The sequence below is a fragment of the Accipiter gentilis genome, chromosome 6, assembly GCF_929443795.1.
Source record: "Accipiter gentilis chromosome 6, bAccGen1.1, whole genome shotgun sequence".
In the NCBI taxonomy this organism is placed as follows: Eukaryota; Metazoa; Chordata; class Aves; order Accipitriformes; family Accipitridae; genus Astur; species Astur gentilis.
Genome location: NC_064885.1, coordinates 2301503 through 2328529, shown reverse-complemented (window position 1 = coordinate 2328529; position 27027 = coordinate 2301503). Strand labels below are relative to the sequence as shown.

The following is a 27027-nucleotide window of genomic DNA, read 5'->3' as shown; positions in this document are numbered from 1 at the left end:
GGTCTATTCAGCATTCAGGCTCAGAGGAACATAACTGACACTGGTATATCACTGTACCTTCCTCTCCTTCAAGGGGAAATAGGGTTTCATTGTACGATTTATATGTGCGCTGGGCTCTCGAGTCCTGCGCTTCGAATAAAGGGTGATGTCAGGTTTCAGAGGATGCTGCTGAGGGAGCTCGTCCCGACTCGGGGGACCGCTCAGGGACAGCTGTCTGGGGCTCACAGAGACTCCACTGCAGCAGCAGGAGCAATAACAGAACAGTGAATTTCCTCAGCCACAGACTTCCCTTTAAAACTCCAGGCAATTTCTTTTAAAAATGTGTTTTAAGACCGAACCAATGCTTACTGCGGATACGAGACTGTGCCCTACCGGGAAACTGTACACTGACTTGGGAGCACATGTTGGAATATGTGCCTGCTGCTGGCAAGTATTACACACCTGGAAAATCTTATTTGGGGCTTTGTGGTTAATAATATTATTAGAGGGAACAGACCGCATTCTCATCTCCGTCAGGACTAAATCTGGCAAATTGTTCCAGGCACAGACATTTTTATTTATATCTCTGTAGATATGTCTTTTACATAAAGAATCTTCCTGCATTTAAATATTTTTATGGAGGAGCTAAAAGAGAAGGCGAGTCAATGTTAGCCTAATCATGTACAGTACTAAATCCCAACTCATGCAAAAGTGAGGGGGAGTACTTGGCATGCTGAGGGATTGTGTCCTAAATCACTGATAATAACTATATACAGAACTTACAAAATCAGAGATTACGACAGGAGCTTAGTTCATCCCGTCTAGTGTTCCGAGTACTCTGGTCGTGCTAAAACCTGCATGCTGCTTGTCTGCCCTGCCCATTTCATCCATTCAGTTAATAAATACTGTTCAAATACTGCTGGAGGAGTGATTGCTACATATAATTAAATCCTGTAGCAACTCTCCCATTTAAGGGCAAAGAGAGAAAAGAACGCATGAAAAAGAGCGAATGAAATACATTAACCTTAAGAATAAGGCATGGATTTGGAAGGTGCTTTTGAAATTAAACAGTAATAATAGCCCTCAGCTTTGATGGCCTTAAAGCAGCACTTCATTTATCATTAGAACATTAATGGTTGGGCTTTTTCACAGGATCCTAGGGCACATCATACAGAAGGACAGTTGTTAACAGCCTATATATATACAGCACAGAATAGATCCCAAAATATTCCATGATGTGAATTTTACACAAGCAAATAAAAGCTTTGGGCTTTGTATGTTTCACACCTGCTTTTACCCACCAGAGCCAGCAATAAAATCTCGCCTCATTGTGAACAAATGTTGGTGGAACACTTTTTACAAGTAAGTACAATTTGGCAGGAATTACTACAACTGATTTGGAATACACTGCAGGGTAAGGAATACCCAGCAATTATTACTGGCCATGCTGAATCAAATCCTGCATTTAGGACACCCAGTGAATTTTGTAAGCTGACTTACATAGGAGTAGAAATGGGTTCAAAATTTCCCTCAATTCTAGGTTGAAGTAGTTATAAAGGACTAATTAAACATGTGTTCAAGCTTCAAATCGTGGGCAGCAATAATGTGTGTTTTAATATGAACATACTGTTCCACAAAGTTCAGACATACTTTCCAATAGTTTTATCAGATTTTGAATTGTAACCACATTTCTGCTTTAGAGGTAAGGGAGCGGTTAAATGCATGTCCTTTTTCTATTATGTTCAGAAATTGGACACAGTGCATTATTTACTCTAATCACACGACTTAAGAAGTGCATGCACCGTTTACATGTGCAACCCCACACCCCCACACACACGTTTTCTCAAAAAAGCAAGTGTAGCCTTTACCATGCAAGTAAATAATTTCCAAAAAAAATACAGGGAAAATGTTATTACCTTCTATGATGCCAAGTTAGGGTTCCACATCTCTTCCCCAGGCTCTGATAACATCACCAGTGCAAACACAGGAAAGATCATCCTAGGTTAGGGGGGTTAGTGACGCCATCCATCCTGGCACAGCTCACGTCCTGGCAGGCAAGCAAAAGAGAGAAAGGTCAGATCGCTTTTTAAAGCAAAATCATGTTTTAGCTATTTAGAAGACATTACAGAAGATTTCAAACATTAGAAATGAAATGTTAATCCCCACAATGCTGACAATATCTGTCTGTTTTGAAGGATAATCACTAACAAAATCCCTCATTCTCTCCAGTTAGCAGGTTAGCTGCCATCACTAACTCAGTCCACAAGATGTGCTGTTATTGGTCCTAAGTTTTCTTACAGCTGCAGGAAGCACCCTAAATCATCTTGTAAAACTGCAAAGTTAGGCTTCTCTCGGCATAGCCAGCCCAGGAAGAGAAGCAGCAGAACTCATCAGAAAGTGAAATGGAGCACTGTAGATGGTATGGTGAACATTTAGTAATGGTATTGGATAACCACATTAAAAATAAACATTTAGTTGTTTGGAATTATTTATAATCTATTCTCTTTCCAATATTTGTTAGGTTTTATTTACAAGGCTGAGGAATTTTGGATTCCTAATGGTTTCTATCTTCAGAAAGTTGCATAAAAATTAGCAAGTATGGAAACACAGCTTAAAAAAAGGATACAGAAGTGTCTGATTAGCTGAGTGAGAACACACTTACTGACAAGCTGATGAAGTCCTCGTCTGTAAAGGATCCTAACAGGTCTCCACTGATCTATGCACTGTGTTTCACAGGCAGAGAAATGGGAGTGAACAGGTTTTTTTAATTTTGCATTAATATACCATTTCCAAAATAAAAGATTCGTTCAACTGGATAAGCATTTAAATGTGTGATTTGCAGCTACTCGCAGGGAGGATTGTGTGGGGTTTTATACTTCTCAGGAAGATTCACGTTCTTATTTTTTTTTACACTGGCAAATGGTGAATAGTATTCTTATTCTACATTCATTCTTTATGGTTGTTGTCAAGTTGCAGCTTACGGTAACTGGATGTCAATTATGAACAAACACAGCACTTCAGAAAAATACTTAATCATAAATATGAGGGCCAATTTATCAGGAAGCCCTCCTAAGTATAAAGCAGATCAAAGGTACCTCAAACTGGCCATGCTATTAAAGATTCTCAAACTATCCTACCTGCTCACACCTTTACCATCGTGGGGGTTTTTTTCAATTCTACTATTCGCTTTTCAATTTTAAATGAAAAGAATCATTGAACTAAAGCAGCTGAATACACTAAAATAAAAAACCCGCAGAAGAGTGCAAAGAGAATCTGTTTTTTATACCACCTGATAGATTTTAAATATTAAATATTTATACTAAAATCCATCCTTACCCACCATGAATATCTAAACTAAATAGGCATGCAAAATAAATATTGACATGCAAGCCCTTGCCACTCCATCTACTCTCTTTTTAAACTTAAACATCTTCTGGCATTATCAATGCTTATGGAAACGTTTTCTTGAGTTTCTAGAGCATCAGTCATTTGAAATGTCAGCGGTTATTTTAGACTGAACAACAATATTCTATCCTCCTGTGATCGGGGACATAAACCTGTGGTGATTGAGCATTTAAAAGCCAGAAGCTTTGGAGGAAAAAGTGATTTCCATCGCCACCTTGTGTCTAATATAGAAAATGCCAATTCTCCAAAAACAATCAACCAACGGCCTAAAGAAATCTCACCAGAACTTTTTGATTAAACCTGCTGACAGTAGCCTGCTAATTTTCCCACTTATTTCTGTATGTTGCCTTTATGTACTGCCTCTGAGTTTGCTGCGCACAGCTGCCCCCGAGAGCTATCGCACTTCACCCGGTGGCACGTGGGGCTCAGTGTAGGCTCCCTCACAGCTCCCGGGAGCAACCTGCGCCAGGGCCAGCAGATAAGCACAGGCTACCTTCATTTCCTGAGCAGTTTTAGGCTTTATCAATAATCTGAAAAGCCTGAAATGGCCTGGGACCAGCCTACTTGGCATCACTTCTCCCCACGCCAGAGCCCCAGTAGAAATCCCTGCCAGCACTCGTGACCCTTTGCAGCACGCTCCTTGCCCCCATTTGGAGCTGCCCTAGGCAAGGGAAGGCTCGTCTTTACAAAAGACCTGTGAGGGCAGGCAATGCCAGCTGAGGGATTATGTGGTGCTGGTTTTACTTCACCAAGTGGCATCGTGTATTTAGCCACACTTGTGCACCAAGGCTCGCCCTTGGCCTGTGGGTGTTCAGGGCCTGGGAAGGCTGAAGCCTCCCCACAGCTCCCCACAGCTCTCAGGAGGTTGCAGAGTACCCTCTCTTTGGGGCAGAAGGCTTCAGGAAAGGGTTCTATTTGCCCCTCAGCAATGGGGTGGCTGCCATGGTACCTGTTCTAGAAGGAGCTGAGCCCCACGGCAACCAGTTGTCCCCAGCCCACACCAAGACTCCAGTGTGGCCCGGACCCCTCTCCCACAAGACGCCAGGTTCACCTGTTTCACCCGTTTCAGTGCTTAACTCTGGGACTTGTGTTCAGGACAGACCTATTGAAAGGAAATTTGACCTACAGAGAAGTGGTTTTTTTCAGGTCCATTTTCTACCAAATTCCATATTTCTCCTGATTGGATCAAAACTAGAAATTAGTACAATTTACAGAGAATTAAGGCTCTAACTTTAAACCCTCCATATGTTGACCAGGTTAAAGGTGCAGGAGTTTTCAACAGGAGTACATGATTACATAGCTATTGGGGGATCTCTACTCATCAGCTCAGTATCTGCTTAAACAGCATTACTCAAAGGAAGCAGTAAAGGCAAAAAGGGCTTTGAGATTATCAAGAGAAGATGTAATTATGCTCACAATATTAATATTTAGCTTCGTGTTTGTGCTCAACAATCTCAGCAGAAAAGGTGAGTTGTTCACATACTTGCAAGTTCTAACTGAATAAAACTAAAGATTTTGTAAGAGACTCACTTATGTAGTATTAGGAATAAATATATCTTTGTATGTTAACTTTCTCTCCTCAACCATATGCTGAACTAATTCTTTAATCTATACGCCCTCACCTCAAATTCTTGCACCTTTGCTGTCAGCAAAATGTTGACATTTATAATTAGTCACTAAAAGAAGGTAGTACTGACTTAACTGTGCATTGTAATTAAACATGGTTCACCCTTCACTCCCTTCCCTCAGACCCCAGAGACTACAAATGTCATGTGGAAAATGCTTCAGAAATATCTGGCAGTGTAAGAAGCCTGAACATCTCCCTGCAAGGTAACGAGTCAATGGAAGAGGAAAGCTGTCAGGGCTCTTAATGGTGTGGTTAACATTTTCAGCTGTCTCAGCTATTCCTCAGCCACCTGACCAAAAAGGATATAAAAGATGATGCAAAATTTTACCTGTTTTGCTAAAAAACAAAAAGACCATTATAGCAACCTTTCATGGTTGGTGACACTTGCTGTCAGTAATTATGCATAAAATCTGAAACTTTCAGATTTCAGCATCTGAGTGTCTCGCTTAAGGGCCCCAGCTCCCACGCAGCCTTTTGAGTCCCCAAAGGCAACAGGGACCCCAAACAGAGGGGTCGGTCTGTCAACTATTCAGGGAGTTGCCCATAAGTAGTTATGTTACTACAGACAGTGTGAATGTTGTCCTCTGGAGCGTAAAAAATTACTGTGTGCTTTGGCATTAAGAATAAAGCTAGTCCAACAAGAAAGAACCACCAAAGGGATTCCACACAGAGAACCTGCTTGAATTTTCCTCATTGTAACATGAACAGCGAGCTGTCTCTGAAGTTCCTTTACAGCAGTACATCCCTCACAGCTAACTGTGCTGGCCTGAACCTTTTATAAGAAGAATTGCACATCATTTAAGAGAAGCCATTTCTAATGTTTCTTATCCTTTTCCAGCCCCTGGGATAGCAGCAACCAAGGGAAAGTTAAGCAGAACCCAAAAAGTCATCACTCTGGAATGCTTTAGTCTTCGAAGCCCCGTGGAAGTAAATCTGCTGTATTTGGAGAAGATACATGGAAATTTGACAGACCAGAGAGTAGAGAAATGTACCCTGCAGAGCCTGAAAGTCATCTCCAGTGCAGACAGGAAACCTGCTATTGGCCACACCTGTGTTTTACTGACACGCCCCAGGAAAAAGTTTCAGAGAAAATTTATTCTTAGAGAAAAAGGTAAAAACTTCAATGTAGCAAATATATGTTTAGGTATGTCAGAGGATGGCAGTCTTCAATTTCATATAGCTGATACCTTAGCAGTTATTAAAAAAAACTATTAAACTATTTGTACCCTTCTGTTGGGGAGGAAGAAAAAAAAAAAAAAGAAAGAACTAGGAGAAAGTAATGATCCAGAATTAACACTACTGAAATCTTCAAGTTTTGGAACAATTCCATGCTGTTGTTCTCCCTTCTTTTGGGGGGGCCAGGAGGTTTTGGCAAATATAGTTTCCAATATTAATACATATAGAAAATTCTGTACACTGGGAAATTGCATAGAAGCAAGAAAACGAACTGTCTCTAGTACTTTACTGCAAATTGCCAGGCACGCTGCCACCTCTTGCCAACTGTGTTGGTGTTTAAGTAATTCTAGCCTTCGACTGCTTCTGGCTCTTCAGTTTAAACAGAAACAAACATCTGGTTTTAAAACTTCTTTTTGTTTCCAGTGTTTCTAGCAGGGATATCAAATTGTGTTATAACAGCAAAGCTGCCCAAGCTGAAAGTTTTTGCAGAGGGTTTGACTGTCCCACGTGTGCACCAAGAAAACCAAACTTTAGAGAGTAAGTGCCAATTCTCCCTCCAGAGTCACAAAAGTAGCATAGTTGTAAGTCTAAGGATAGAAAAAGATACTGGCATTCACACACACAACTTTGACAAAGTTCTCCCAAACAGTAATTTCTTTGAATAGCAGTATTGCCTCTACCAATAAACGCATTGGCCCAGGTGCTTTGTGAATCTATGGCTGTAATGAGAAAAAGAGTATTTAAGCACTGACCTTCACTAGAAGTTACCCACGTTCAAGCGTGCCCCACCAGGGCTCCTAGCTTCCCTTAAAAACCTTGCCTGACTTCAGCGTGAAGTCACATACACCAGTTTCATTTGGGGACCAGGCAGGAACTGAAAGATATTTGAAACACTGTAAAATAAAAAGTTTCCAAGATTCTAGAGAGATTTACAGCTTCCTATGAAAGCCTACAGGAGACTCTCAATTGTTCCTCTGCTCTGGTCCCCCTAACTTAGCCCAGCCTAACCAAATGAAGAAAATTTTGAACTGTCAAAGACTTGTAACCACATTTTAAATATTCTTCTCTACCTCATTTTAGAGCAAATTCCATCCACAGATGACAAAGATATGCTGAACAGGCAAAAACTAAGTATCATCATTAAAGTGTTCATTGCCTGCATCCTGTCAGCCTTCGCAATACCCTATATTGTGTTTGTTATATACGAAATTCCCTGCCCGGTAAGTTTTTGAACATGATAGCTTCTTGTCTTAATCCCCCACGCTCACCCAGGATACTGTCTTGTCAGTATGACTGATGAGTTGAAGTATGTTTACCAAGTTCTCAGGAAGGGACAACTGTATAGATATAGACAGAAGCCATGTGCTCAATACAGTGAGACAAGAAAAATACATGGTCCGAGATTCGCAGACCTCTTGAATTTACTGTGCTATGATGACCGCAACCATCTCACAAACTTCTTGATGTATCAGGACACTGCTCTTCCTAGAGGAAACCTTGTTCCTCCTCAGCAGAGATTAGCAGCAGAGTAATTCACTACCTTCCCGGCAACCCAGCTACTGGTTTACAGGAGGCATGTCTGATTTTTGGTTGCAATCAACTGCTCCCCAAATTACTGCTGTCAACGTGAGGCAATTCTGTCAAAAAGCAGCCCAGAACAATCTTGTGCACGGACAGCTGCTGGCTAGCTGGGAGAGGTACTCCTGATGCCAGAGGAAGAACAGTTTAGGGGTGGAAGAGAATAGGCAAGACTTTCAAAGGACAGGTAACCCTCTCTAGTCTTCTAGGCTGCAGGATGAACTATTTAAGCATGCTGCTTGACAGCATATATACAAGAGGGAGATACTGAGAACAAAAGCCATCTGGGGCTGCGATATGCCAACTTCCAAAGTAATATGTGAAGCCATATTACTTTGATGCCTAAAAATCCAGCAGCATTCACCACAGGTCCTCCAGAAACACATAGACGTTTTTTAATTTTGAACAGTTGGTATTCCCCACCATCCCCTACACTCCCCTAACTGCTTTTGCTTCTTTCCTGAGTGCTTGTGCCCTGCCTGGATCCACAGCATATGGAGCAGCAGAAGAAGCCGATCTGCAACCTGTGTCTCAGTGCGTGACAAAACAGCAACACTTTTAATCTCATTTCTGAAGGGCACAGAACAGAAGCCTCTGGAAGCTTTTGTCTGACCCTCAGCCTCCATTCCCCAGGTACTACTGGTCAGTGTCAACCAAATTTGACCAAGGAATAGCAGGCCTCGATGCAAGCAAGTTTCCAAGTGAAAATCAGATTAGATAGCAAGGAGACAGCCAAATCTGTCCCTGGGGGAAGCTGAGTGGGCTCAGCCATCCCCAGGGTGGCTGGCAGCCACGTGACAGGCCTCACGTACCTCCTAGGCAAACAGCACATGCAGCACGTGCCATCGTGCCCATGGTCACAAGTGGAGATGGGAGGGAGCTAAGGGAGACAGGAGGGAAGCTGGGACTGAGAGCGTGTTGAGGACGCATGGGGCCAGTCTGGGCCCATCCGTTCTGCTCTTCACAGGGTAACATGGCTTTAGGCGCATCTAAGCAGCAATTACTGTGCTTAAAGATAGACCTACCTTTTCCCCTGCAAAAAATTACATATCCCTGAATTATTAAGGTGCCTTTTCATGAAGAAATGATTTAATCTTGTGCTTCCTACCCCATTAAGTGAACTGCTGAGGTTGAACAGTTATACTCTACTCCCACCTCTCACTGTGACTTGGGATCAAGTCACTTAACTTCAGCATGCCCAATTACTTGTCTGTCACCCAGCTCTAACAACTGCCTTGCAGTGAGACCGGAGAGCTTAGACCTGTCGACACAGAAGAAGCCCTCTGGATATTACACAGGCAGAACAAACCGCTTGAAAGCATTTAATTTGCAGAAATTATCAGTAAATAATTTCAAATAGCAAATGAAAATTACCTCATTTGTTAAAACTTCCGAGTAGAAAAAGGCAGCATGTGAGCACATTACTCATTACAAATTATCCACTTAGATCTTGGAGTGTAACTGTAGTGAGAAATGTGCTATAGTGAGAGGTTTGGAAATTGAACTGAGACCCTTAAGAGCCATTTCACACAAGCCATTGAACAGCCATCAGGTGGTAACACCTTTGGGCCTCTGCTAAGCTGAAAACCATTTGAACAGACTTAAGGCAAAAGATTTTTTATGTCATTGCTCCCTCCTGGAGACATCAGGCATGCTGTAACTTCTTTAGTTAAGTTCAGCCAGGAGATGTCGCACCACTAAATTACTGATCTGAAAGACACGAGTACTGGTGTAAGACTCTGGGAGCAGGGCTGTTTAACATTCCTCACAAATCTTTTTTCTTCCCTTGCCAGACAGACGCATGCTAGTAAGACCCTTACACACGAAGATTCAAAGTCATTGTCATTCCTGAAACCTACCTATGAAAAGCTGCAGGCGTCAGACGGACACCTTTTTTACGTGCAAAGATGCATCACCTTTCCCTCACCACTTACGGGAAACAGCACAAACCAACTGCTAAGAAGACACCCATACTCTGATTCTTTCCATTAACTACCCAGCTCCTTATTTTAATTCCCAGACACAGGAAAAACCTGTTAGGATAAGCAATAAATATTTCATTGGCATTCCAAACTCTGCCTCTCCCAAATTCTTAATTTTTTCCCATAATTTTTCACATGCGTTTGGGGCCTGGGGAAAAGGAAATAGTTTCCAGTATTTTTAGTCTTGCTGTTAAATTGTTCAGACTAGGTGCATACATGTAGCAAACTCATCTTACAGTACCAGACCTTTTCTTCCAGCCTCAACAGGAATAATGCAGGTATTCATTGTTGAGCTTTAGCCCTTGTCTCAGTCTGAGTAGGTGCATCACATTTTCATGTGCTGATACAAAATGAATCTCTGCTCTATTTGCAAGCTACTTATAACTAATGCAATCTTCAGCTCTCAAATATGAACTGCCAAAGGCTACATCTGTCTGCTTCAGGGAACGGCTCTCATCTCAAGTTCCCAGAATCTGCATAAATGAACAGAAGCAGCCTTCGAGCCTCACAGTGAACAATATACCACTTGCCCCCAGTGCTGCAGATCCTGTTCATCTAAATCAACATCATGCACGCTCTGAGGGGCACCAGAAGAATTTCACACAAAATTAGTATCTCACAACAGCATAAAAAATGCACAGAAACAGTATGACAGTTTTTTGTGGAAGAGGTATGGGGTCACTGAGCTATGTGGGGTACACACAGCCCTGGCCACGCGAGGTGTTCCAGGCAGGTCAAGTTTACTGCAAGGACAGCACCCAAGTATAAGCAAGTATTTGAAATGCATGAAACACCAGTTGCATTTGCCAGCACCGAGGCACCACAAACATACAAAGAACATACTTAATATCCTTGTTAAACCACATTTTAATTGTCAGCATCGCCGTACGATTGCACCAGGCTCTGAATGAGTACCACGTCCCCACAGGACCACCATACAGCACACGAGGCTACCGCAGAGGCGACGAGCGATACCACGAGGTGTACGCTGCCACCGTGCCAGGCTGGCTGAGCAGACCATCTAATACGAAAACAAATGACTATTTTAAACAAAGCAACTGAGCTTTAGGGTTTTATGCAATGCAAGACTCATTAAGCCCTATTCAAATCCCTCTGACTGGATGTTCTCAACATGCCCAAGCCCACATGTGTGCCTAGTTCACAAGGACATCCGCAGCCACCAGATGACCTCGCAGGCCTGCAGGCAGACAGGGAAGGGACCGGAGAGCCCTTTCTCCAGTGAAAGTCAGCCAGGATTTGCCTTCATTACCTCAGAAACTCAAAGATGAACCTAAAAAGATGACCTCATTGGCAGGAACCATCTGAAACCTGGTGTATTAACTGCTACGGGAAGGAGCTTAAATTCCTCCCTGGCGGATCTGCCGTGCAGCACAGCGCCCTGTCCCAGGGAGAGCCGACACCTCCTCATTACACGCCGCACCGTGCAGCCGCGAAAGCGACGGATAAAACAGACGGGGGACCCCCACAGACGCCCCCCCCCCCCCCCCTCAGCCCCACAGCCGGGACCTGCGGCCGTTTGCCGCCGAGAAAAAGGCGGGGCCGGGCCCGGCGCACGCGCACGCGCGGGGCGCGGCCGCGGAAGGCCCGTGGCTGCGCGCGCGGGGGGCCCTCCCCGCCGCCCAGGCTTGAGGTGAGGATGGACGGCGGGAGAGGCGCCGAGCGCCGGCTCGGTTTGACCCGTAAGGGGCGAGGGAAGTCGAGGACCGTACCAGAACGGGGAGGAGCCGATCCGGGGCGGGGTGAAGCGGGAAGGGCGGCGTCCGGGCAGGCGGCGGCGGGGCGGGGGGGGGGAGGGAGGAAGGGAGGGAGGGAGCGGGCTGTCGGGAGCGCGCGCTCCCCACACCCGCCTGAGGGGCCGCGCTAGCGCCTGCCAGGGGGCGGGGCCGAGGAGGGGGCGGGGCCGGGGGGGCGGGGGCGGAGGGGCGGAGGGCGCCGCCTGGCGGTGGTGGGGAGAAGGGTCCGCCAGAGCTGGACGGGACCTGGGATAGGAGGGAGTGGGAGAGTGGGATGTGGGGGAGTGGGATCTGGGATTTGGGAGAGTGGGATATGGGATGTGGGGGAGTGGGATATGGGGGAGTAGGATATGGGATGTGGGAGAGTGGGATATGGGGGAGTGGGTTATGGGATCTGGGAGAGTGGGATGTGGGAGAGTGGGATATGGGGGAGTGGGATATGGGATTTGGGAAAGTGGGGTTTAGGAGAGTGGAGTTTGGGAGAGTGGGATAGGGAGGAATGGGAGAGTGGGGTTTGGGGGAGTGGGGTTTGGGAGAGTGGGATGTGGGAGAGTGGGATATGAGGGAGTGGGATATGGGGTTTGGGAGAGTGGGATATGGGATTTGGGAGAGTGGGATAGGGAGGAGTGGGAGAGTGGGGTTTGGGGGAGTGGGGTTTGGGGGAGTGGGATATGGGGGATTTGGGAGAGTGGGATATGGGAGAGTGGGATATGGGAGAGTGGGAGAGTGGGATATGGGGGAGTGGGATATGGGATTTGGGAGAGTGGGATATGGGATTTGGGAGAGTGGAGTTTGGGAGAGTGGGATATGGGGGAGTGGGATATGGGATTTGGGAGAGTGGGATATGGGATTTGGGAGAGTGGAGTTTGGGAGAGTGGGGTATGGGGGAGTGGGATATGGGAGAGTGGGAGAGTAGGATGGGGGAGTGGGGTTATGGGGATTGGGGATATGGGGGAGTGGGATATGAAGGAGTGGGATATGGGGGATTGGAGTTACGGGGATTGGGGATATGGGGGAGTGGGACATGGGGAGTGGGATGTGGGGGAGCGGAGCTTGGAGGAGTGCACGGGGCTGCGGCAGGAACGTCCTTTGGTGCTGGCGGTGCACCGGCCGGTCAGTGGTGCACAGGTTCAGGCAGCCCTGTAGACGGGGCTAGAGCGGTTTGCAATTCAGAGAGTGAAGTGAGTGCCCAGAGGTGGCTGTGCGGTGTCACTTAGGGCCACGGGGTAAAAAGCCCAGCCTGGAAGTTGCTCTTGGTTCTCTGAGGATCCAAGCAGACCTGCAGGGATGTGTAGCCTGGGTTGAAGCAGCTGCCGTCTGCGAGGGGGGGCTGCACAGCTTCAGTGGTGTCCCTGCACGCAGGACCATGTCTCCTCACGTGCAGAAAGAGAAACATGAGTTTCAATAAGCAAGAAGCCTGAGCCGTTCCCAGCAAAAATACCATGTAGAAGTGAGACGTGTTAGAGGTCCCGCAACTCAATTCCCTGATGGTGGACAGCGGTGTAGAACCTCCCTGTACAGGTGCTGGGGAATCAGGCCTGTTCATGGGAGCTGCCACACAGTCAACGCTGGCATAAATGTGGTAGATTTTTGCACTGCTGTGCCTCCATGCCACCTCTAACCTGTTCGTTCTCTTCCCGGTGCTTCTTGGAGGTGCAAAACACTTTCTTGCACTGCTCAGCACATACATTCGCACTGAAAGCCTTGGTTCAGGACTGGCTTTTATCCCCATCACTTCCCATCTCTTCTTACGCTGTATGCCATCTCTCTGCATTTGATTTCTTCTCATACACAGAAAACAGACTCTCAGCCGTGTCAAATGGTCTCTGTTACAAAGACTGCTGACAGCCCTTTTGCTTTTGTGTTCAGGACGCTCTGGGAGGATCTTATCTGCGAGGGCTGCGCGAGAGACGTCTGCAGGGAGAGAATACCGGTTTTGGATGTACTGGTTGGGGCAAGGCTTACACTACGGGCTTTTAGGCAAGACGAATTTTACTCAGAGGAGCAAGAACGCTGCCAAGGGAAAGGAATGGAGCGCCTGGCCTCCTTCAGTAGTAAGTACCATAAGACGACATTTGGAAAGTGTTTGCCATTGTTTAAAGACATTAGCAGCCATCTGGGGGAGAGAGATGGAAAACTAGCAATATTTGGTCCACAGGGTCACTTCTTTGATCAAATTCTCAAGAGCATGAGTACATGAATGATGCAGTGGGAATTCAGGTCTTTTTTTCTATCTACTTGGGCTAGTTCAAATACATTTTCTCGGAAAAAATGCAGCATGTAACTTGACAGTCTATTTATTTTGACTACTTTGCAATGAACAAAATAAGAAAAACTTGCAGAGCAGTGTTTCATTCCTCGTTCAGCAATCTGAGCAGAGTCTGAGGTTTGGACGGGTTACAGAACAATCTTGTTGATGCCTTTGAAACCACCGCAGTATGCCTTACGAGTCTGCCTTGAGGTAGATGGATGGGAGACTGCAGCTGTCTGTGCAGCATTCTCCACAAATAAGGCCTTGGGTCTGGTCTTCGATGCAGAAGACGAGCGTGGGCACTGGATCAAATCAACCAGCTAGCGCAGCTTGCTGAGTTGTACCAGGAGGCTGCTACAGAGATTTTCCTTTGACTCTGTTGCACAGGTTTAGGTTTAGCCCTCAGTGTATTGGTTCTATTGGAGATGCAGTGTCAACATCTCTCTCGCAACTCTAGCTGAACAAGGAACTTTCCACAGCTATTTGGAGAAGCTGCAGTAGGAAAGAGGTTATATACAATTGAGTTCACTTCAAATTACTGGGCACAAGTGAATTTAGGTGGTTGCAAAACCAGTGCCTTGTTTGTGTTGCATGAGATTTGCTTTTGGCTTCACAGATGACCCTTTCGATAAGCCTCCGTGCCGAGGTTGCTCTTCGTACCTCACAGAGCCCTACGTTAAGTGTGCTGAGTGTGGGCCTCCTCCCTTCCTCCTGTGTTTGCAGGTGAGTGCAAGGATAAAAGCAAAGGCATTAATTTCTTTGAGAAAGTCATCAAAGGCCTGTCCGGTGCCAAGCTGTTCCATAAAGACATTAATAACTGGTCTCTGTAAACTTGTATCAACACACTTATTTGCTCAGGGACAGGGAAATGACAAAGAAAATGTTGGAGGCTGAAGAACTGAGGCAGGAGCAGCTGAAGGAGATCTTTGTGAAGGCAGCCAAAGCTACCTAAAGACATGCAGTCAGCCTGACTGTGTAACGGAGCATGCTGCTGCATGTCTAGAGAGGTATCATTTCTGCCATTTTTTATGGCGTGGAGAAGAAAAGCCATCGAGAAACACCCTTTCCCTGTCACCACATGTTGGCTTTTTCCTCCCAAATGGAAAAGAAAATTTGGGGAAAGTTTGCAATATTGACAATAATTGTTTGTGACCAGATACAGTTCCTTAAAAACTATGTGTGTGATCTGATAACCACAGAAAGTAGTGCTAGTTTTAATTATTAAATAAATAAGTTTGCATTATTTATGATTAAAAAATGGCAATAACCTCTAAAACTGAAAAAGGAGCTTAGCCTTGCGCTCAGATATGTACAAAATACACAAACCCATATTTTGTATATTTTTGTTCATTTACCTGTACTGAAAAACCCATAAATTTAACTGTTGAAAATGGCTGCAAACCATGCTGGTGCTTTTTAAACACGATGAAAGGGAACCTGTGCTTTCAATACTGAGAAAACGCTTTGTGCTCTCGTCCTGGAATGATCCACTTTAAAACCTGCCACGAAACTTCTTTCACTGGCCTAACTTTGCCATAAATACTTAACAAAAAAGTATGTCTTTGTTGATTCACAGGAGTTATGTCTTGGTGCAAAAGACAAGTAAGATACAAAGACAGATTTAACACAATTTTAACAAAAAATTTTCTATCATTTTATGGTTTTCCTAAAATGAAATCAGAAAAATCAAATATCTTTTTCAGCATATCAAGTGGTCAGTTTTGGATACTGAGTGGTTAGAGAATACAAGGAAAAAAGGGACCAGTTAAACTGTTTTCAGGGCAGAAGTAAGAGACTAACATAATGCTAATCTTTTGTTCTACAGTGTTTCACACGAGGATTTGAATACAAGAAACATCAAAGTGATCATACTTACGAGATAATGGTAAATATTCCTTTTAGATAACACCTACTCAATGCTGAGCTTTCATAACTTCCCAGGAGTTAGACCCTTGCTTACTAATGCTACACTGAAAAGTTAAGTGATACAATTCTTTGATTCAGAGGCTTAGAACTATTAAAAAAAGAAAAAGTCTCCTTGAGAGCAAAGAAAAATATCCACCTGGATATTAGAATGGAATAGGGTGTGTATTCCACATAATGGAATAGTGGAGACATTTAAAGCTACATTTTTTTTATTGTGCCTAGATAACACAGTGCATCCTAAGAGTTCCAGTTCTTTAACCAAATTAATCAACTTCTGTTTCTGTATTCTTTTTCTTCCCCAAAATAAATCATTTTAAAAGTCTTCAGTAATTTTTATTGTGTTTCATAGCATAATATTGTTGAATTACAGCTGGTAGATAAAACATGTAACAGTATATTCAGAAGATCTGTAGCAACAAACTAGTTTTTACTGTAGTTGATGACCCAATGGCCTAAATAATTCAACAATTATTTGATCAGGTTTCATGGGACACAGTAAAAATTTAAAACTACCAGTATTATATACTATGGTGCCGTGTAGTTTAGAACTTCTTTGCTCTTCATGTGGTGGATTATAACAGAGGATCACAGCAGTTTGATTTGCTTTTTTCTTCTCTAGACTTCCGATTTCCCTGTTTTGGATCCTAACTGGACAGCTCAAGAGGAAATGGCTCTCCTAGAAGCTGTGATGGACTGTGGATTTGGAAACTGGTGAGAATTTAGTAGATCAGCCAGCTTCAGTGAATGATGGGTGGTTTTTCTTTTCATTTCACTGGATCTTAGTGTTGAATACATCAGTGCACACTGAATGTTCAGTGGCTTACTGTGGGTGAGACACTAATTTAGCAGCTGAAGTGGAAGACTGGGGTAGCAGATTCTGTTTTCAAATCTGCTGTTAGATATATGAGGAAATTGTTGAAGGCTTCTTATGGGATGCAGGGGACCTCCAGTGAAGTACAAAGTTCCCTCAGTTTGCATTAAAGTCACTAGTTTTGAAGGAGCTCAACTATTGCACAAGGTTTTCTGTGCCTCAATTTACTCCTATGTAAAAACCAACTACAGAATTTGTTGTCTTGTGTGGTTTCGGCTTGCTTACAGTTGACTAGCTAGGTATTGTTATTTTTGGAGTTTTCCTGCTTCTCTGTCATATTTAGGATAGAGCAGTGGAATTATTTAATATTTTTATGTTATGTTCTGTTAAGTTAATTTCTGTAGTTGCTATAGGATTTTTATGCATTTGTAAATAAAGGAGATCTGTAGTCATGAGTTACCTCTCCTCTCCTTCATGAAAAAACACCTGTATTAAAAGTATAGAACTCCAGACTTCACTGAAACAGAACTGTGAGTTCTTACGTGTACATTGCTGTCATAATTAAGACTGAGAACTGTTTGCAGTTATGTTCTGCAAGTATGCTGTCTAGTACACTTTGCCCTACTTAGCAATACAAGTAATCTTAAATTTTTCCTTAAACACTTGGCTTTTTTCAGCCTTTGCCAAATAAAGGAAAAACTGATTTTTCTTCCTGGAATCCCTTGCATCCAGTTTTTAGTTTAACAGAAATTAAAATGATTGCTGCTGGTGGATTTTTTTGTTTGTTTTAAAGTCCTCAACTTACACAGCCATTTTATTAAGACAAAATACTTCGTGTTTCTAGTCAACCACTTTTCCAAGAACGTTTGGCAAAGATTTCTAGAATGTGTTTTGTACAGCCATTTTGGTGTTTCAAAAAAACCTGTTTAACATAACTACACGAAAGGGGAAACCAGTGTCCAGTGAAAATTGCAAGAGAAACCTGAGAAGCAGAATGCAATTCCGGACTTAGAATTTACCATTACCTGGAGTTAGTAAAATGTATAAAAAGCTCTCAAATAACAATACTAAATTTCAAGCATATAAAAGATTCGGTACACTCCATCAGCCAGGGAATTTCTCATGTGAAGAGAGTGAATTGCATTACTCATGACCACCAAAAAAGTGCTCCCTAGCACTGTATCAAAGGTGTAAGTATTGGCTCATTGTTAGCACACAAAATGTGAATTCAGACATCATCACAGATCAGTTCTCTGCACACAATGTGATCAATCTCTTGTCCAAAATTATCTTTTCCCACCAGAGAAAGAAAAACACCCTTAACATTTCTGTGTTCTTCTTATTAAACCTCCCCCTCTCCCCACTTTAGGCAGGATGTAGCCAACCAGATGTGTACAAAATCCAAGGAGGAGTGTGAGAAACATTATATGAAACACTTTATCAACAATCCCTTGTTTGCGTCTACATTACTGAACCTGAAGCAGGCGGAGGAGGCGCAGCACAACGAAACAGCCATTCCTTTCCACCGTGAGTATCCCCTGCCCGCTAGCACATGCAGGGAGCTTCCCCGCAAGGTCTCTGCTCTTCCAAAACTGGAATGAGCAGCCTGTGGAGAAAGGCATGCACCACACATGCAGTTTGCTTTCATTCCCAAAAGGAGAGCTTGTTCTGATGGCTAACTTGAATAATGTTAGTAGTAGGGTTTTCTTCACGCTGTATTAAATCATCGGTGTATCAAATAAACCAGACTGCCAGTTCAGTGGGAAAAGGGAGGGAACAGAGTGGTCTGAAACAAACATCAGGTTCCCAAAACCAGAAGTTCCTGCGCAGCCAGTGGAAATGGTCACTCACAGACATCACCACAGCAAAAGGCTGGATGTGCATATTTATTTAAAGGACAAGCTACCTCAAGCTACTTCACATGTGGCACAGTATAACAGCGTGTCCTTCGTGGCAAATACCAGTGTGAGTTCTCACCCTAATGCTGGGGCGGTTACGTGTCTTGTCCAGACCCTGCGTAGCAATGTTAACTGAGAAGGGATTTCCACCTTTAAAACATTTCACCTGATTATCCACTGTGTACTGGGCCTAACTGCTGATGTGACTTGTCATAAAATCATTCCCTTTAAACTATGCTGATTTCACGCCTCTCTCTTTAAAACTACCTTTTAAAAAGTATATGTTAAATTTCAGCAATTTAACAAATTTTCAGTTTTCCTTAAATATAACATCTTTAGAATTCCCCCAGTCTAGCAGCTGTTCCATTACAAAGCTCCCCAGAATGGCTGGGTAAAAAGATTTCTTGGTATCTGGAGGTTTAAATTTCACGATAAAGTGGTTAGAGCTAAAGCAGTAGGAACTGGACAATTTTGGTTCTGTCCCTGGCTGTCATTGATTTTTTTATGTGACCTGGGCCAAGACAAATTCTCTGTGCCTCAGCTTGCTTTATCTGTAGCATGGGACTTATAACGCTTAGCTCCTTCACAAGTGTGTTGTGAGCCTTGGTCCATTATTGTCTGTAAAACACTGAGCTCCTCAGTTGGGAAGCGCTGTAAAAATTCAGAGCTGTATAGCTTTAATTGCAGCTCTCTGTAAATGGCACCCAGAAGATGGCAGATTTAACACCCCTGTTGCTATTAACTAAAAGAACCTGCACGCTGAGTCGGAGTGATCTGCAGAGGTTTACCGCGGGGATGCTGAGCTCTGAAATGTAGAGTTTACATTTTATAACCTATTTATTACCTCTGTGTTTGACTTTCGAGAATACTATGAAGATCTCGGATTACTGCATTTTTCTGTGGATGAACTCAGTCTTTCCTGAATATAACGCTGAATAAAAGCCCAATCGGGGTGTTTTTCTTCAACTAATTATTCCCACTTTTCCTGCAAAAGAAACACCTATTTACAGATTGTTTTCTGTTAAAAAAAGGCCCCAAGCCCTACACGACAGCTAAAAACCTTTATTTTTTCAGCTGCCGATGATCCCCCACGGCCTACTTTTGATTCCTTGCTCTCCAGGGATATGGCTGGGTACATGCCAGCGAGAGCTGACTTCGTTGAGGTAAGACTCTCTCTTCTCCCATTATTTTAAATCTGCTACTGAACGCAAGGTCAGCAAACGCACACTTGTTTGCCCCTGCCTGTAGGTCTTTATAGAAAAAACATGAGACGAGAGGACAGGACAGGACGGGGTGATTAAACCAAGGATTTAATTAGAGAGGAGGCGCTGCAGGCCCACGAAGCTGCTAGCAGGCGATCTGTGAGTCAGTGGCTGTGTCTGGACGGGCTGTACGGCATGCTGCTACCACCAGATGTCCAGCCATGAATGGCTCTTACGTAAGCGGACTGGATGTTGTGAATTAGATGCTCAGCAAAAGGGGTCAGCTTCAGCACGCTTCTATTTCATTTGCCTCGGAGAAGCACATAGGAGCCTGATCCAAAGATCACTTGAAAGACCTGCATTGTTTTCAGTGTTTTCAGCCGTGGGCCCGGGGCCCCAATTCCTGTGGCAAAACAAGCTCCTGTACATGAAGGAATGAATTCAGCCGTATAGGGGCTTGTTGTTTTTGTACACTTGAGTGGAATTTTCACCACAGTGTGCGAGTCATGGAGATTACCTGATTGATTCTTATTATCCTATCACGGCATCCTGTTCCCGTTCCAGCCATGGGGGTGCATATTATACATCCCTCGTTAAAACTCCCCTGTGATGTATGTTGCTCAAGGATGGAACCTTGTACAACTGCGTATGAGTAAATATCTGTTTTCCGTACTTCTACGTGTACTGAAACTTGATACCAATTTTTTAGTGCCAGTTAGTGACAATTTATTAATCACCTCCGAACAGGAGTTTGACAACTATGCTGAATGGGATTTGAGAGATATTGATTTTGTAGAAGATGATTCAGACATTTTGCATGGTAAGTCCCATATTTTTGTACATTGTCTGAAAACAATGTTTCAGAGTGCCTACAGAGCATTTCATTGGGTCTCTTTTTCTCTACACACCTTTTTAAAAGTGAACATATATTTTTAATGATCTCACTTCTGTGTGCTGGGATTTAAACACCGGCATTTCTATAGGCCTCACTTTCAAATCTCTTCCAAAAGCTCTTAATCATCTGACGTACAAATGGTACTTATATATAGAATAATGCACTTCACTCACTGCTGAAATGTAGCCAGTTGTAAAGCAGAACATGACTGAAATCGAATAGTCTCCACCAGTAGCAGGCATCTCTTTCCTAAAGACACAAATGATGTTTGATCCAGTAAAAACTGTAGAGAAACTTCAGCTAAGTAGAGAAAGTTCAGCTAAGTAGAAGCAAATTATCTGAGGTAGCAATTTGGGAGCAGCTAGCAGTACATCGGTGTCTGAATAAACAGATCTACAGGCCTATTAAAAAACAGAAACATCAGCGCCTTGATATTACTTCCCCTCCCCTGCTGAAAGATATTCTTTCCATCTACATAATGTCTGAGAGCATCATAGCAAGGCACAACTTTTGTTCTGATTCAGACAGAGGAACACTTTCTTCTCTGTTGCTAATACCCCTTTCCCCTACTATATCTAGTTTCTTAGAAGATCTGTCACTTATTCTAACCTCTGTTAGTTCAGGAAATCTGATATTAGGATAGGTATTAATGCAGGCAGCAAGGAGTTACATAGGTTAAGGCTATGTGCAACTCATTGAAACTGTTCTACTCTTGAAGCTGTGTGGGTTTTCACGGGTTAAAACATGCACACTGAGTTAGGGTAGCATTAGCTGTATGTGACAACTTTTTTGTTGCAAAGAGGACAGTTGTTGTACGAGTCCAGTTGCTGCTACTGAGTTTCTGCGAACGTAGCTGCCTTAATAATACCAAATAACAGGAGTTATTAAAATGATATTTTAATCCACAGAGAGGATCATACTTTTCCCCACATTTGTAAGTACATATAGCGTTTAAAAGTACTGTGTTTATGCTTCAGAATTCTCCCATGTATGTCAGGCAGATCTAAGCTAAAGCCTTAGCATTCCTTGTTGACAGACAAATCCTGTTATGTACAGACAGTCTCTCCCAACTTAAAAAATCAGTTTGAAATTTAGCAGTGTACACAGAGCTTTAAGGAATGCAAACTCCCTCGGCTCAAAAAAGGTTATGAGAATCGTATGTCAGTCTCTCTCCCCTTTTAATGTTTATTGAAAAGGGGACTGGCTTGCGGACATGCCACAGATTCATCATGCCATTTTTCTACTGTTTCTTTTTATGACTATTAAAAGATACATTTTCTTGCTTCCATGTCCTATTCTGAGTCCTGGTAAACTGAAAAAGCAAAATAATCTCCTAGCTCTGTTCATTAATTGATAGCTTAATATTCATTCAAGTTGGTTTACTGGCACTGTCTTCCATACCCCTCACACCTGTCTTCCACCGCACAGTTCAGCCATTTAAGGTATCTCCTACCAGCCTCCTGTTTAAGTTATCAATGTGAATGCAAAAATCAGCTTTCCTCATCTCTTTAGAGTATCATAAAGCTATGCAGGGCCAGACCCCGCAGTCTGTCTAGCTCAGTGTCCTGTTAGTACCCCATAGGAGATGCACAGGAGAAGAATGTAAGAAAAGGCAAGTATAGGCAGACACTTTTCCTGGCATATATCTTCCACATTTCCTGCAGTGGTAAGTTTAGAGACTTCTTGAACCATAAGTTGTGTTCAGACCATTTTGAGCAAAGGACCTGTCCTCCATGAACTTAGCTAACTACTGTTAGAACTATATATATTTGTACTTTTGCCCCCCATAACATCCTGTAGCAGTGAGTTCCACAATTGAGTTAAGAGTTCTACAATTTAATTACGTGTTGTGTGAAAAAATACTTCCTTCTGTCTGTCATATCTTTTGCCTGATAATTTCATTGGATGTTCTCTAGTCCATTCTTCAGTTGTCTTCAGTATTTAGTATAGGATGTCAGGCATTTGCCCTGTGAAAACTGTTTGGCAGAGGTTATGGAGCGTGACCAACTACATTTTCGATCTCTTAGCTCAAGAACTCTGGCATCTTCCTTCCCACAGCTGTCCTAGATCTGCCCACGGGAGAGAGACTGCCTCTAAAAAATGAAGTCCCAGGGTCTAGCCAGCTGTTTTTCTTTTACATGAGGCATCTTGGGGAGAGAAAGTATTATGTTCTAAAGAACTTTGGAATTAGAACTTTCCCTTCTCCAAGTTAATACAAAAAAAGGAATGAGCCACATCCTCCCTGTCCTGCAGTTTTAAAGATCTCAGAAGCTGATTTTGCTTGATTGCTTGAGAATATTTTGCAACCTAATTGTAGGATTTCATACTGTAGAAAAAGGCTCAACATTTGGATCTGAAAGCAGGGACGGGCATTTGGATGATTTAAGAAACCTTTGTGCTTTCTAGTTAACAGGCAGAGGAGGTTGTGAGGCAGCCCCAGAGGCCCAGGTTCTCGTCATCTCTCCCGAGAGTCCCTGCCCCACTACTTCGGGCAGCGGCTCTAACGTGCCTCTCTACCCCAGCCTTGCCCACTGGCAAACTTCGTACACTAGATCTTACAGAAATGTCCTGTGGCTGTCTTCCACACCTGCTCAAGACATATTTTTGCTGGCCAAACAGCAAACTTTTTTTTTTGAAAAGGTAAAGATGCAAAACAGGGTTTTAACACACTTTATAGCCCAGAGAAACACAAATGGGGTCTTGCAGCATAGATTAAGTATCAGGTTTGTGAAAAAATCCTCAGTTTGTTTTCCTGCCGTACATTAAACCTCACTGGGTTCAAGATTAATTTTTGAAGATTACTTTTATATTCCATTTTCTGAAAGTTACTCGAGCTAGACCCTGAGAACACACCGACCAGAATAATTTCTATGGTCTCTCTTCCTTTCGTTTCACAAGTCACAGATCAGTGCTGCAGTGTCTAGGTTTCACATAATACAGGAATATTGGATGCTTTCATTGAAACGGAATTCCCCCTTCTTTCCTTTCCTCCACATTGCTCTGCTTTTCTTAAAATTTTGTAGAAATCATTTTATTAAAAGTTCTAGATCTAAGCTGCTTGACCTCTGTTTCCTGATATCGTTGCATTTTCACTGTTAAATTTTCCTGTGTCACTCTAAACAAGTTCTTGGTATTCCCACAAGAAAGAAGAGTGCAATTTAATACACAGTGGAAAGACTCCCAGGCAGCCTTTTATGAGGAACACAGAAACCTGTACCTGCTGACTCACCAGCTCCTCCCACCACACAGGAGGTCACAGACCTTGTTCAGTCATTTCTTGATATTAGTGGGATGGTAGAAATTGAATGAAATCTCTCATATTTCAATTAACTTCTTGAACTGTTAATTTTTGTTCAGTACTTGCAATATAATAAGTGCATGCAAATATATATTGCAGTTAAACAAAAACATAATGGACAGATCAAAAGGAACAACTAGTTACAAATCTAATTCAGGCCGGAGTGCTTGAATATTTCATGAATTACAAGTTTTCATCAGACCGAATTATAACCTTAGTCATTTATCTTTTTTCCTGGCTTTTTCTCCCCTTTCCTCCTCATGTAAATGATTCTTACTTCCAACACTGGAAAGTAATTGCTGAAACCACGAGTTTAGAAGTGAGTGAAAATAGACTGCAACTCTGGCTGTACAGTAGTGAAATTTAATTTTATAAGATACAAGGCAGTCAATGTCCTTCTAAATATTACATGATGTTTATTCTTTTGTGGAAATTCCTGACATGCTCTGAAGGCAGATACTCTGTTTGCCTAGGGTCCTGCTTTCCTCTAGGGAGGGTGAATTTGGATTGTAGCCATTAAATTTGTACCAACCAAGGCACACGCTGGATACACAGCCTGTTTACTTTGATTAGTTTGCATTCTTCCCATTATTTGGGCCTTGCATGCCAAACAGGTTAGCTAGCATGAAACAAAGGTCTCACTCATTAGTGTTCGAAAAAGTTTTTGCAGACCAAATGAGGCTGAAGGGGAATGAAAAGCAAAGAAACTGTTTTGGACACAGTCTTGAGAAACCAAAATATTTTGATCTTTTGAATGAAGAAAGGAGCCTTGAATTTCTGCCTATCACTGGATCCTTCAAAGCTAACTCCGACCATCTCAAAGAACCTTATCATTTCCCAAAATGGACACTCTGAACACGGTCAGCTTGGATTATCTCAAGTTACCAGTACAGACAACTGCCTCCCTAGTATAATCCATAGGGAAAAGCACAGGCAAATCATTTTCATTCGTACAGCATCTCTTCTCTCATTTCAATGCAGCATGTAACCGTATAGTAGTCTGAGTTATTCATGCATTCCAGATTTTGTAATCGGCTGTTCCTGTGTGAATATGTCTATTAAAAACAAAAGCCCCTCCAAAAGTGCATGTGGCAGCAAATACTAATTTTTCTGTAAGCAGAAGCTCCATTTTTTTCCTTCATTTGTTCTCATGAACGTTCCTTCCCCTCCCCAGTTGATCATAATTTCTTTCAGAATATTGTGCACTCAGGTGAAAGCATCAAAATGCAATGGTTATAGGTGCATAATTACTTGTGATATTTATAGAGGTTCCCCAATGCAATTTCTGCATGTACTTATTAAGTTCTGCCCACACAAACCCCAGAAAATAACACGTTAGCTTAGCTTGCAGAGGGTTTAAAAATACAAAACTATTTTCCATAACTTGGCACCAATTCCAACACTTGCTAACCTAGTTCATTCATGTTTAATTTGCTGCATTTCCCAATTTCTTGTCCCCACATTGAAGCAAGAAGGAGAATTTGCTACCTGTGCTTGTTCTTAAATTAGGAAACTTAAATACATCTTCATGAAAGTACATGACGATTCTTGAACACTCTGGTTTTGCAAGAAATTTGCAAAAAGAAGCAAGACTATTGTAGCAGCCCTCTTATCATCATATGTAACCTTTTGGTCCTAGATTAACGTCAAATCAGTTGTGTATAAATTGAAGATTTTTTTTCTGCTAATACAGGATCAGCAAGTGTAACTCAAAACTGTTGGCTCCTGAGCTAATACACACAGCCTTTGGGCTTTAGCTGTCCCTGTTCATAAGAAATTTTATTACCCAGAGGACTGCACAGATGCATTGCCTAGAGGCTAGGGGCTTCCTGGTGTTTACATATAAATACATATTTTAAAATAGACACATAACCACACTTCTTTTTTATTGCCGTATTAATTATTTATTGGAGAATGCAATCAATAAACGGCCAGGATCAGTTTTGCTCTTTTCTTGTAACTACAGAGAAAGGAGTGGATTCTGGATTCTGTCGCACTTGGGCCACCCCTATTTACACAGCACCGTGGGCTGAAAGGGGACGTGCTTTTGCTTAGTTTCAAAGAACTGCATGTTGTCTCTACAGACTGTGAACCCACTGTCAAGTCTTAAGCCTCTTCCTTCCGAGAGCATACTGAAATGATTAACGTAAAGGAAAAAGAGCCAACCAAGAAATCAGCCAACTCTACGCTTATTTAATGACCTAGAATTTTTGCATTAGTTAACCAAATGAGGGAAGGGAAGGTGATAGGAGTATCCTTATCTTTTCTTTCAAGGATTTACCAAAAAAGTTTATTAACCTAATGGTTACAGGAAAAAGAAGCTAAAGGATCTCCAAGTGGACCAGCCAGACTGCACATAGATTTGATTTTGAAAAGGATATGATTTCTAATGAGCATGGCTTTTTCCTGTGCTTCTTCACTGTTGTGAACTATTCTCTTTGTTCTTCTGGCAGACAGCTAAGTTTACAAGTTAACAAGCTAAAATTTTGTAGATGTTTTTAAGAACTGTAGCAAAGGCTACTCTGAATCTTCACAGTTCAGAACTGTGTCTATTTTTTTGGAGTTCCTCGTTCTGTGCAAAGAAGCCTTTGTCCGAAGATGATACCTCAGATCCTTAAATCTGATAAATTTGCTTTTCAGGAGGAGGAATACTTAACAATTGCATGTATGAAGGAACACATAAGCGCTAATAGTAAAACAGTCCAAGAAGGAAGAGGAAAAGTGTTGTCAAGATCTACACAGGTTCATATTTACAGGCAGTAATGTATCTGGAAGGAGTAAGCAAAAGAAAGCTTCTACAGGTAGCATGTATAATCTGCAGAAGGTTAGCCTCTAGTGAGTTTATGGCCCTATAAAATTACCACAGGGTTTTTAAAACAGCAAAATAGAGTGACCATTTCAGCCTACCATGAACATAAAGGCTTGAAAATTAGCCTAATACAGTGATTACTTATGTATTCTGTAATCTTTTTTTTTTTAATTATTTTGCAGCTCTGAAGATTGCAGTTGTAGATATCTATCATTCCAGGTTAAAGGAAAGACAGAGAAGAAAAAAGTGAGTTTTCAAGCAATAACTGTGTTCCTGTGCTTCTTTACCATGTTTTGGTCCCCAGTGTTGTCCTAATACTAAAACATAATTGATTTCCTATAGCATCCTTCCAGACAATTCCTATGCATGGAGACCTTCTGCTATGAGATTTGCATGACAGGCTTCATCTTGAATGTGTGGTTCTCCTGTGCACAGG

The 27027-nt window shown here is 42.6% G+C and overlaps 2 protein-coding genes across 6 annotated transcripts in view; one reads left to right on the top strand and one right to left on the bottom strand.

Annotated features, from left to right (window-relative positions):
• Positions 1-1962, bottom strand: part of ACACA (acetyl-CoA carboxylase alpha) — a 138500-nt gene extending 136538 nt beyond the window's left edge. The window contains exon 1 of the mRNA XM_049802387.1: positions 1896-1962. The gene's annotated coding sequence lies outside the window, so the exon portion shown is untranslated. The remainder of the gene's footprint in view (positions 1-1895) is intronic.
• A 9387-nt stretch (positions 1963-11349) lies between these two features.
• TADA2A (transcriptional adaptor 2A) overlaps positions 11350-27027 on the top strand; it is a 28028-nt gene continuing 12350 nt past the window's right edge. Inside the window, exons 1-9 of one of the 5 annotated variants that reach the window (XM_049802412.1) lie at positions 11350-11398; positions 13371-13555; positions 14369-14475; positions 15578-15637; positions 16298-16389; positions 17859-18016; positions 19462-19550; positions 20337-20409; positions 26774-26837. In XM_049802412.1, the coding sequence (XP_049658369.1) occupies positions 13531-13555; positions 14369-14475; positions 15578-15637; positions 16298-16389; positions 17859-18016; positions 19462-19550; positions 20337-20409; positions 26774-26837 (668 nt within the window). In that variant the 5' untranslated portion in view covers positions 11350-11398; positions 13371-13530. The other 4 variants (XM_049802415.1, XM_049802416.1, XM_049802414.1 and 1 more) reach the window with 4 other exon arrangements.